Source organism: Lithobates pipiens, unplaced genomic scaffold (genome assembly GCF_037356315.1).
Source record: "Lithobates pipiens isolate NorthernLeopardFrog02 unplaced genomic scaffold, aLitPip1_a1.2 Scaffold_18, whole genome shotgun sequence".
Taxonomy (NCBI): domain Eukaryota; kingdom Metazoa; phylum Chordata; class Amphibia; order Anura; family Ranidae; genus Lithobates; species Lithobates pipiens.
In genome coordinates this window covers 62,106,496-62,119,458 of record NW_027507758.1, presented here as the reverse complement: position 1 = coordinate 62,119,458, position 12,963 = coordinate 62,106,496, and the positions used below count along the sequence as shown (strand labels likewise).

At 43.5% G+C, this 12,963-nt stretch overlaps 1 protein-coding gene across 1 annotated transcript in view; it reads right to left on the bottom strand.

Annotated features, from left to right (window-relative positions):
• Positions 1 to 4,438: 4,438 nt before the first annotated feature.
• Positions 4,439 to 12,963, bottom strand: part of DTL (denticleless E3 ubiquitin protein ligase adapter) — a 44,230-nt gene continuing 35,705 nt past the window's right edge. Inside the window, exons 14-15 of the mRNA XM_077485739.1 lie at positions 11,493 to 12,277; positions 4,439 to 7,476 (exon numbers count right to left, since the gene is read on the bottom strand). Coding sequence (XP_077341865.1) covers positions 7,411 to 7,476; positions 11,493 to 12,277 — 851 coding nt within the window. The 3' untranslated portion in view covers positions 4,439 to 7,410. The remainder of the gene's footprint in view (positions 7,477 to 11,492; positions 12,278 to 12,963) is intronic.

Below are 12,963 nucleotides of genomic sequence, written 5' to 3'. Positions count from 1 at the left end.
AGTGGTGACTGGCAGAGAGGAGGACAACACCACCTCTATTGGCGGTACAGAGTAGGGGGATGCGAGACACCCTCTGTCCCCTACAGCAACCGGGGACAGAAGTACATCCCTGCTTTCTGTATATAGGACTGCTAGTGGAAATTGACAAGGCCGCTGGCCGAGAGTACAGGAGGAATAGCAGCCAGCAGTCTTACAAACCGGAAACCACAGGGCAGGAAAAAAAAATTCTGTAAAGTCTGCAGGCTACTACAGAGCTCAGAAGAGATGGATGGCATAGTTGGTGAAGGTAGCAGATCAGCAACAAGAAAATAGAAAAAAAAATAAAAAAAGTTTTTGCTCAGAGTTTTGCTTTAAGCCGGCTATACAAATTACAAATTTTCTTTTGAAAATCATACCCAAGAATTTGCATTTGAATTTGGCACCATTTAGTGAGCTTCAGCAACAGCCAATTTCCCTGCGGCCAACGGGTTTGAGTGATCAGGGGTTTTGGAAATTTTTTGAAAAAAGATTCACGGCCAAGAAAAATTCTCTGTAGCAACATGGAGGTTGGTTAGTCGAAACTCTAAATCAATTGTGGCTATCTGGCAACTATCTTTGATTGATTCAACACTACAAGCAAGGCGGAAGTGTGTGTGTGTTTGTAACACGAGGAATAGAACTGGAGAGAGAGTGTCACTGGACTTGAACTGAGAACTTCGCTGTGGGGTACCATACAGCAGAAGGAGGGGTGAGAGGCAGTATTGACACTGTTAATTTTGACCAGTATCCACTGTGACCACCAGTGCCTTAGAGTGAAGCATGCTGTTGTGAAGGATTGCAGTGATTTTGAAGTGCTTTTTCCAAGTTTTATACATGTGAGTGCATTATTGAGTGGCTTTTAAAAGTGTGCTATTAAAGATATTTTATAGTGTTGCACTATGGGAGGCCTCTTTTTTTTTTTCTTTGAGGGGCTTTGGGAGATAACCTTACTGGAGTCTGAAAAGAGGAGAAAAATATTTGCTGAATGCTGAACATCTACGGTCCTCATTAAAGTGATTCAAAACGCCTGTTGAGCCTGGTGCGAGAGTGCCAGGCGCTATAGTTGGTGAGTGCTCCATCTAAAGGGGGGATCACTGTCACTGCTGGTGTGGTGAAGGTTTCATCATTTTGTGGACACTGACAAACTACACAGGAGGACTTTCTGGTCTTTTATACACCAATATTAGTTTTTTTTTGGATACTTATCTGTTCTTTTTTTGGACACTTTTTGCTTTAAAATACATATTAAGATGTGGTCTACACATTCGCACTTTGTGGTTTAATGATAATTGTATTTGTTGTGCTGTTCACTAGCATTTCAAAGGAAGTGTATATCTGTGTGTAATATATATATATATATATATATATATATATATATATATATATATATATATATATATATATATATATGTGTTTGGATTGATGTTCAACTTTTATTCACATATATTCATCGGGTGAATCAGGGTGGTTTCTTGTACATATTTTTAAATAAGTAGAATAAGGGCTAGGTAGCCCCTTTCATTCACTATATTGATAAGTATATACTTTTGTAAGTGTATATAGGGGGGTTCTGTATTGATTAACCACTTGCTTACTGGGCACTTAAGCCCCCCTCAGTCCCAGACCAATTTTCAGCGCTGATGCACTTTGAATGACAATTGCGCGGGCATACAACACTGTACCCAAATGAAATTTTTATCATTTTTTTCCCCACAAATAGAGCTTTCTTTTGGTGGTATTTAGTTACAGCTCAGAGTTTTATTTTTTGCTAAACAAACAAAAAAATATGCAAAAAAAAATAAAATAAAAAATCATGTTTTAATAGTTTGTTATAAAATTTTGCAAACGGGTCATTTTTCTCCTTCATTGAAGTGCGCCGATTAGGCGGCACTGATAGGCTGCATTGGTGGGCACTGATAGGCACCGTTAAGGCGGCACTAATAGGCACCGATAAGGCGGCACTAATAGGCACCGATAAGGCGGCACCGATGGGCAAAGATAAGATGGCACGGATGGGTGGCACAGATGGGCACTGATAGGTGGCACTGCTGGGCCACACTGGGGTGCAGCACCTTTGAGGCAGATTGTGGGCACTGTGGGTGGCACTATGGGCACTGCTGGGTGGCACTGACAGGGGCACTTTTATTCAGGATGGCACTGCAGGGGGCAGGTGGGCACTGGCATGGGGTCGCTTGCATTGCTGGCCGTGATCGGGACTGATGTCCCGATCACGGCCGCTGGTGATCGGCTTTTTTTTTTCTCCTCGCGCTGTCAGCGCGAGGAGGAATACTAGCCGATTACCGGCTCCGTTATATCACATGATCAGCTGTCATTGGCTGACAGCTGATCACGTGATAAGGGGTCGGGATCGACCCCTTGCACGGATCGGTGATCAGGCGAGTCTCATGGACTCGCCGATCACAGAGCGCGCGCCCCTCAGGCCGCTCGTACACGGGACTACGTCTATTGACGTTGTCCCGGAAAAGGAGATCCGCGCTGTAGCCGTCATTTGGCTATAGCGCGGATCTCAAGTGGTTAAGCGCCACAAGGTGATATTGATTTGACAAAGTGAAGTTGTTGGGACATACACACATACACACATATATACATATACAATGTGGCAGCTGGGGGGGGGTTGGGTGCTGGCGCAGTGTTGACACACTTAGGTGGTGGAATTTGAGGTGTGTATTGGTTCAATTATGGATACCATCGGATCAAAGTGTGCTACATTTTTGATTTTCTAAAGCAAATTCTTTAAGAACCTGACCCTTGTATGGCCTGCATTAACCTGTATGCATCCAATCCCGATGTTTTTGTGCACACCTTGGTGGCACAGGTACAGCGTCCAGCCCTGCTGTCTAGTCTTCTCAAAGTCTATCAAATAAGCTGCAATTATCACATTTAGCCCTGGTTTACACCATCATATCGAATGCGATTTGCACAGGAATCTCAGTGCATTCCTGGGCAAATCACATGGGTGGTGCGATTTGAGCCCATTCAACCCATTCTGGGTGGTGCGATTTGAGCCCAATCAATTTGAATGACTCAAATTGCACAGCATCCATATACAAAAAAGGTGTGGGCAGCTTTTTTTGGTTTGTGCTGGACCTGGATGGAATGGTTCTACATACTCATGCGATCCAGTTCAAGCAAACGCACTGCGTTTTGCAAGCTGCTTTTGGGGTGTCAACTTTTAATTCACACTCGCAGGAAATTGCATGAACAGTGTGATTGATATGCAGTGCAATGCAGGAAAGGCACCAATTCCTGTGCGTTTACCACATTACATAATTTTAAATAAGGGCTAAAAATTGACACGCCAAAAGCAACTCTCAAAACATGCTGTGTTTGAACTAGATCGCATGGGTGTGGACAACCATGCTATCTGGTTCCAGTGCGAGCAAAAAAAAAAAAAAAAAAAAAAGCTGACCACACCTTTTTCATGCAGATGTGGTGCTATTTGAGCCATTCATAATTAAGGTCTCAAATCGTATCATACAAAATTGTATGTGATTTACACAGGAATGCAATGCGATCCCTGTGTGAATCACATGCGATGTAACATTGTAAACTGGGGCTCGGCACCTGCAAACTGTATGACAGCATGATGGCTATGCAGAAAATGCAGCGATAGCTGTGCGTTTCCCACATTGCATCAGTGTGAACTGGGTTTTAGAACAGCATGCACTCAAGGGCGTATTTCCAGAACGCAGGTGTTAAAGCGTTTGTTGCCCCCAAAACTTCATATTCCTGAAATGTACCATGTACTTGTATGAGAGTCTCCTGTTGTCTTTGTATTGCTTCCTATGTGAAACCCCTGGTGTTCCTGGTAGTCCCTTTGTTTTCCCATTAAAAGCTGACCACCCCAAGTAGGAGAGCACACTGTGGTCAGTTCTCTAGCTGAGAACTCAGCCTGCTCTCCAACGATCAGACTAGTCCTGACACAGCCAGCCACCCCCATTTGCTGGGAATTTCAGTCTGCTGCTGCTTCTCCTCCCCTAGCTCCTATGCAGCTGAGAACAGAGGGAATGGGATCACATATATATCTATATCTCACACACAATATAAAAAGGCATTTAATAAATCTATACAAAAATATTTTGCTTTTCACTTATTTTATAAGCCAAATGGGCTGTTTGATCTGATCACTTACAATCACTTTAAGCGTTTTAGGCCACACTATTATATTTCAGCAAGCATGCAGGAAAAGCATGTCATGTCATTCTGAATAGCAACCTAGCATGCCGTAAAGCATGATTAGCATGCATTGTGGGTGGTTGCATTTCTAATATTGGCCCATGCACTGTGTTCTCGTAATGCTGGCAGCCCAATGCACTAGAATGCCATGGTATGAAAGCACCCCTACAGCCTTGAAGACTATGTTCTGCAAAACAACCAAAAAAAAAAAAAAAACACAGTATTTAAATGATATTTGTATTTACAACAGTTAATAACATTAATATAAACAGGAAAATATTAAACATTCATCTGGTGTGTCCAGAGACTACATTAAATAAGCTTAGCAACTTGATAAAACCAACAAAGTTCTAAAATTAGGATAAAAACAGGAAGGCCATATATTCATTAAAAGTCTTGTAAAAACATCAATGAAAAACATTTTAACTGGGGCGAGTGACAAATAAAGCCAATAACACAGGCTTCAATCCTGGCAGGTTTTAGCGAAAGGCGAGGCTTATCTTGCCAGCAATTTTCTTTTAAAGGAGAAAATACATAAAAGAGTTGCTACTGCTGGATTGTCCTTTCCAAACTAGTTGCTTGGCTGCGATTTTGAGCTACAGACTTCAATATTTTGAGCCAATGATCCATACATCATTAGATATATGGATCAAATATCTCTCAATACAAGTTTCCTTTAAAACAAATGAGAGGTAAAAACTGGCCTTTGTGTGTGCCAAAAAATTGTTCTACCTCTCCCTTTCACTCACTTTGGCTGCCTATAAACATAGAACAGAAGCCTGAAGCAGCTTTGTTTTGGTCAGATCAGGAGCTGAACTCATGTTTATAGAGTGACAAATGCTGGAAGAGCAATCAGAAGAGTGCGGTCAGATTATACCAGCGCCGGGACAGGGAGTGGGCAGAACGGGCCACTGCCCTTGGCTCAGCATGTATTGTAGTGATGAGGGTGCTGCAAGTTGCTTCTACTGTAAAGCTGACAGAAGTAGCAGCATCACTACTTCTCAATGCTTCCGGCGCGGGGCTGGCAGGAGGAGGTGCAGGCTGTGTTCTCTCTACCCCTCTACCTCCTCCTCATAAGCTCACACATAATGAACTAAAGGGGGTTCAATTTGTCATCTTTGCTCTGGGCACTGGATTATACCACGTATTTTACCACTCTTATAACCTCAACACTACCATGGGAGAATCTAATCACTTTATATGGGAATTGGTTTCCCAGACTATATACTTTAATTTAAAAAACCCAGTGACTTTAAAAAAAAGTAATGCTCCACTTTTCAAGACCCTGATCCTAGGCCCATTTCACACAACCTTCAGCTTGTATAAGAACAGTCTGAACAGCAAGTGTTGACAACATATGTCCAGAGCTTTCAGCAAGCTTTGTTGAAGCTTTGAGGCTGGGTTCACTCACACTGCCGTACGGAGCGGCTTACAGCAGGGGACTGGTGCATTCTTGTTCACTGTTTCAGGTCCGATTTCAGTCCAAATTTTTGGCTGAATTAAGACCTGAAATGGACCAGGACGCACAGGACTGAGCAATTCGCTCTCCACAGCCACTCTGGAGATGTGTGAACTGGCTCAATATAGAGGCATCACAAGCTCCTGACATGCGAATTGGATGCATTCAATTTGCAATAGTGTGAACCCAGCCTTAAAGTACCATTCAGTTCCAGTTTCTGAATGTTGAGCACAGATCCTAATGGGAGTGTTTGCCACATTAAACAAGCTGCTAGCAGGCTTTCGAACTTCTTGAAAGTCTGCTAGCAGCTTGTTTAAAGTGGCAATCAGCACCACCATTGAGATCTATTCTCAACATTTACAAACTGGAGCTGAAAGGTACTTTAAAAAAAAAAAAAAAAATTCAACAAAGTTTACAGAAAACTTTTTGAAGGTTGTTGAAAGCCTGCTAGTAGCTTGTTTAAAGTGGCAGTCAGCACTCCAATTAGGATCGGTGTTCAACATTTAAAAACTGGAGCTAAATAGTACTTTAAAAGTGTCAAAGTTTGCTGTTCACACTGTTCTTACACAAGCTGAAGCTCGCATAGGCAGACCCATTTGATGCTGATCCAGTACTTTAAATGCCTGACCAGAAGCAAGAAAGTAAAATCGGGAGTTTTGACTTCACCTTGATTTTTCCTGATGCAGGTTTCAAATGGGCAACTATTAGTAACAGAAACTAGGAAAATAAAGTGCTACATTTAAGGAATTTCCCTCCTCCGGATTTTTGGATCGTTAATGGATTGGATGCACTGAAGCGACTTAAGATTTGCTGACACGACTGAGGTTTGTGCAGCAATTTAAGGTCTTAGGCTCCTTTCACATGCGAGACAAAGAAGTGCAAATTGCAACGTGACTTTACAGTGCAACTTTGATCCGACTTTACACTCTGGACCAAAGGCGCATCAAAAGTCGGACCAAAGTATTGCAGGAAACTTTTCTGAAGTCGCAGCGACTATTGTAGTGTCATGAGGAATGCCTCTCATAGAAATACATTGAATTTCACATATCCTGCGACTTAGGATCTGACTTCTGAGACCCTAAGTCGCACAAAGGAGCGAATAAAAAGCCTGAGTACACAGGCACTGCCAACTTGTTTTTTGAAAGTGCAAGTTACATATTTTACATTCTGTTTGTGTCAAAGTAGGCAAGCAATAATGAAGGATGACATGACAGTTTTATCACCCTTAAAATATACCCAGTCATAGTAGCTTCCATATTCCTACCATGACAGGTCCCCTTTTATGCCAAGTATAATATCAATTTCCTCAAATAAAAAAAAAAAAAAATTTTCTCAACTGTGAATGGAAATGCATCATTCTAATGAGAAAGAAAAGCGGCAACAGCTAAAAGTGATATTTAGGTTCCCAGCATAGTTTCATTAGAACATAATAGCTGTCAGTGTGGGAAATACATTTCACCCATTTAGGAACCTTTCAAACCAGGGAAGGATAATTGGCAAGTGGGCACATTAAGCTTCCGTTCAGCTGTACAACAGAACAGCAAGGAGGATTCTGGGAAGGATCCAGGATGCATCAGGTAGCAGCATGTAAAAATACTCCATTGTACAGTAGCTTACATATACACAAACTATATAGTCCGCAACCTTGTGATAGACCAACAGTACTAACATCAGCTGTACTAGGTTTGCTGAAATACTGTATGAGGAAATAAAAATTCTCTTCCGGATAAGCTGCTTTACTCTGAAGACTTTTTACAGAAATATGTTGAAATCTTTTTTATGGATCCTGGCGTGACGGAAACCTGGAAAGAGAGAAAAATAAAAATCTGAGAATTAGAATATGCTAGAACTAGCTACAAAGGAGTCATAACTCATTTCCAGTGAGGTGTTGCCCATGACCCCCCTAGCAGTCACATGTATGGAAGAATGTGAATATTGAGCGTGCGGCCCCTCCTCTTCCTCAGCAAGTCATTGCTGTAAATGGTGGAGCACAGACACAGAACAATGGGTCCCAGAATTCCTTATAGATCCAGGTCAGTGACCCAAAGCGCTTAAACTAAAGAATCAGCATGACGGCCAAGTGTGCAAATGCCACATTTCTACAATAGTCACTTTAAGCCTTGGTTCACACTGTGTGCGGAAATTAAATTGTGCGAGTTAAGCTGAATCTCATTCCTGCATGTCAGTCCTGACTTTGGGGGCAATTTCAGAGACACTGTGTGGGTTTCTGCACAGATATCAATTTAAATCGCACCTCAAAAATCACCAAAAGTAGTACAGAAACCACTTTGGAAACCTCCCCCCCCCCCCCCCAGAACTAGTGTCCCCATCACAGGATTTCCCCTGTTACATTTCTGGGCACAAGCCAAATTTGTGATTTTCTTTAAGGCCGGGTTCACACCGCTGCGATGCAGGAACGCTGCGAATCCGCGGCGTTTTCCCGCATCGCATTACTCCCGCCGGCAGTTCACACTGCCCTATGCGGACGGCTGGGAGTGTCAATGATATGTTAATGACACCCCCAGATCCGTCCGCATAGCGCAGTGCGATCTGCCGACTCGCACAGGAATCAGATCGCATGGTGTGAACCCCCATGCGATCTGATTCTGTTGCGGACCAAAAAAGGGTCCCGTGCGAGTTTGCTGCGGGAGCGATGCGAATTCAGCCATACTATCTGTATGGCTGAGCTTGCATCGCTACGGAGATCGGATGTGATTTGCGGTGCGAATCACATCCGGATCTCCCCCCGCAGCAGTGTGAACCCAGCCTTACTTTCAATGATAATGGTAAACGGGACAAATGGAGGAGGGGAATCGCCCAAACAGGGACACAGACAGCAATAAAAACTCACAGGGGTTCCAATTCCTCTCCACTTTGGCCAAAAGAGCCCTGGAAAGTCTGATTCAGGGGTCACCCGATTGCAGTGATAGCCTCAGATTGGCTGCGTTTTCCATCTCTGAATGGCCAAGATACATTGCATCTTTCTCTGTACTTGCAGAGATAGAGGAGGAAAAAAAATAAAAATATACTTAGATCAAGGTTTGATTTAGGTCAGCGTCAGCCTCAGAGTTGGTGCTAGGCTCAAAGATCAAGGTCCGCAGTTTTTTTTTGTTTGTTTTTTTTGACAGGGGGCCGCCACCCGCCCCCCCGCATCTATTCAAGAAGGGATCACTTTAGGATGTCATCCTGAGTGCCGACCATCTCTACCTATCCAAGCACGTGTAATGGGGCCTGTCCAACTGTCACAGGTTGGTCGTTCCCCCAACCGCTTTACTTGACATTAAAATGAAAACACAGAACGATGAACACTTCTGTTACTTGACGCTCTATCAGCATGTTCCTTGTTAGAAATTTAGCACTGCAGTAGAAATAGGCCTTGTGTTGCTTTTCCCATTCACATCTAAGCTCTGCACTTAAACACTGCTTGCATTTAAAGGAGAAGTTCACCTTTGGGAACATGTTCCACCCGCTGTTATAGCACTCTGGTAGTGGATTCTCTTCCTGTCAGTGCACAGCTGCCAACCTGACTGCTTGTACCTCGTACACACTGACAAGTCTGCAGGAGTCCTGCATGACGCCTGCAATCAGCTGATCGCAGATGCAATGCTTTACAGGCTCCAAGTAAAAAAAAAAAAAAAAAAAAAAAAAAATTTATCTTACCTGTAAAAAAAAGATGCGCTCTCATTTACTTAATTTAGCTCTCTGGATGTACGCAGTACGTCCAAACGTGAAGTGCTACAGACAAGTTCACGGCTGCAGAAGTGTCCATGAGCTTGTGCTTAGTTTCTTCAGCTGTTTCCCGTGTGCAACATGATCCAGGCAGCAACTTTTACTTTGTAGGGGGGGTGTGTTCGCAATGCAACCACTTATTTTTTTCCCCATTAAAACACAATGGACATTCCATTGTCTGTTTGCAATAAAAGTAATTTTACTATATTTTTTCCTGAAAATATGTTTAAAAGCAGTTGCACACCCGCACATGTAAAACACCCTGTAAGACCCCTTTCACACCACACCACCCATAGCGTTGGCGGTAAAACGCTGCTATTTTTAGCGGCGCTTTACCGCCGGATTTGCAGCACATTTCGGCTGCTAGCGGGGCATTTTTACCCCCGCTATTGGCCGAGAAAGGGTTAAAACCACCAGCAATATGCCGGCGGTATTACAGCGCTGCCCCATTGATTTCAATGGGGAGCAGCGGTGGAGGAGCGGTAAACACACCGCTCCAAAGAAGCTGCTGGCAGGACTTTTCCCTGACGTCCTGCCAGCGCACCGCTGTAGCGAAAGCCCTCGGGCTTTCACACTACAGACAATGGTGCAGCTTTTTTAGGGCAGATTGCAGGTGCCATTTCTAATGCTATAGCTCCTGCAAAACGCCATGGTGTGAAAGGGGTCTAAGGCAAAGTATGCACCGCATACTAGCTCATTATGAAATGCTAGCCTTAGAACGAGGTCCCCGTATCGTAGCCAGGTCCACGCCGAGGGAGCTGACATTTTGCTCTTGGAGTTTCTTTCAGGTTCGCAGCTCCGGTGCTGAGAGAGGCCAGAGCCGCGATGACGCCATTCCCACGCATACTCACGGGAGTATTCTTCCCCACAAGGTCTGGCTGCATGCAAAGTGAATATCTCCTAAACCGTACACACTTATTTTTTTATCATAATGTTCTGTGGGGGTTTAAGTAATTTTATCGCAAAAATAAAATACTAGCGTTATACTAGGTAATATTTACGTAGCTGCATTAATGTACATATTTTGTCATCTGCATGGAGCTTTAAAAGATGGTAGGGAGGAAAATAAAACATCTGGCAAAGCTTCCTCTTGAAGAAACAAGGTTGAGTTAGTTGAGAAGTGTCTGCTAGAGCTGAAGTCAGATTAATTAGCACATCTTACAAGCACCTTCATGCCACTGTGTAGGAACAGAATAAGGCAGAGGCCAACCCGATGCATCAGCTCCCACAGGCATTGCTGGCTGTAAATGGCATCAGACTTTAAAATTTCATCATGCACATGCCTCATGGCCATACTGTTCTACCAGGATCTATGCAAAATGATATGACAAAAATGGGGCAGATCCCATTTTCCAGTAAAAGAATTAGAAGTTCTTAGCCAGCTTCTTGACTAGCAGGTTGTGGAGAAAAACAAAACAAAAAAAAACACACACACACACACACACACACACACACGGTTACCAAAAAGGTAGAGTAGGCAATATCAAACCAAAAGGTTAATCATACGATCAGAAATGTGATCTACTTATTGCAGCCAGTTTTGTTCCCGTTTGCACAGCCCTCTACACCTGCCAGCAATGTTATCGTGCAATAGTGACAAGAACGAACAAGGGAGGATGAGAGAAGCATAGTTAGTGGAAAGGTCTGTGTCACACAGAGGGGAGCCAAATGGGTCTGAAACAACATTACATGCAGTCTGCTCATTCTGCGTTTGCGTCCCTACAGCTTACTTCAGCATTAAAAAAAAAAAAATAAAGATCCCCTGACAGATCCAAACATTACATTGGTCATCGCCAATAGTGCAAAAGCAATGGGTAGCACAGTTGGGTACTTAAGACTGTCATAACACTTACGTAGAGACTTCAATTGAAGCCTTTTGGCATGTGTCCCTACTGGAAAAAGGTCTCACCTCAGCCAGACCTGAAGACATACTTCCCCAGAGACATGTATGAGAATACTGATGAAGGCTCCAACCCCTTTTTTGCTCTATCCAAAATTAAAGCATACCTTTTAGAGCTGGCTTTTATATCGCGCACCAGTGAGAATATTTTGAAAATCTCAAAAGATGAAAAAGGGCAAGGATACTTACAGGTGTAGGGGAACTGGTTATAGTCCTTGGTGGGGCCTTTTTGGCACTGCCACTCCTTGGTGATGGGCGACTGGTAAGGTTTTGGTTTATGGACTTGTCAGATTTCAGTTTGTGTCCAAATGCAGACAGCCAATTCTTCTCTGGAGTGCTGTTCTCTTTGTTGTGCCTCAAATGACAGGATGTCCCAATGGGGGACTGTGTTCCAGGGGCCTCTGTAGGGAGTTGGGAAGCAGAGCTCTTTTCATGTCCCTTACTGAGATCAGCCAGACTTAGACAATTATCAGCATTCGCATTGTCCTCCATGGAGTCTGGATCATACTTGGCCTTCTTTCGCCTGGGTTCCAGCTCGGTCACACAGTTACAGTCACTAAAACACTCATGTTCTGCTGCATCACTGCTGGTATCTAGACGTCTCTTAGCCTTCTTCTCAAACACAGGGGACATCCTAGAACTAGAAGCTGTGGGGTACTGCTCTACTGGGGTGAATGCTTTTCGAGGAGATGGAGTCTTCATATCCGTCCTTTCTGACCTCGGAGTACGCGTGACCCAGGCCTTAATGGACACCTTAGAAGCGGACATCTGTTTAGGAGATGAAGTGGATGCTTCGACTTTCTGCCTTGTTGGCGTGTTGCATTTAGGAATTATTGTGAAAGGAGAAGTTGGGGTGCCCGACGACATTGGGAGGTCCCCAGTGTAACTTGGAGCACAGGTGGCTGGAGTAGGAGAAGCCATCAAGCTGGGGTTTTGCACTGGGGTTGATTTAGCAGGTGTACATATTCTTGAGCCTGTTAATAGAAGACACATTTAGAGAGTATACTGTGATTGCACAAGCCTACAAACATTCTGGAAGTGACCAATGCCCCATCATGAGGAAGGCACTTTACATCAAGTAGAAGCAACGCTTTTCAATTAGACCATTATATTCAAGTCTTCTAGCACATATACAATATAATTTAGCCCCAATTGCATGTTCCTTACGGTGTTTGAAGAGGTTAATACATTTGTTTCTCAGGGTATGCCAGCGCCATATTAGCCATTCTCTGTCTGTAGTAGAAAAAAAAAAAAAAAAAAAAAGTCCGCCCTTTGCTTAAATCTTGTTCGTTTCTCAGCCAAGCCTGCTAGTTACAGAGGCTCAACATGTAGTCTTGTGGTATTGGAGTCCAGTGCCACTGGGAGCGAATACGACAGTCATGGCACACTGCTGAACGGACTGATATCACAAAGAGCACACCATGAATCATGGGAGAGGCACGTGGCGGTGACCTCAATACAAAATAACTGGATGGATTACCAGCAAACCGAGCAAGTAAGGCGACATCCGAGGACAGCAATCAATTGTGCTTTTAAGTCAGATTTATACGAGCTAAAGTGATGGGAGAGAGTTCACAACCACTTTAATACAGAATTTCTCTTTAGTGGGAGTGACCTGTAAACAAAATAGTTTCCCCAGCTGGCTGGAACCTATATAGAC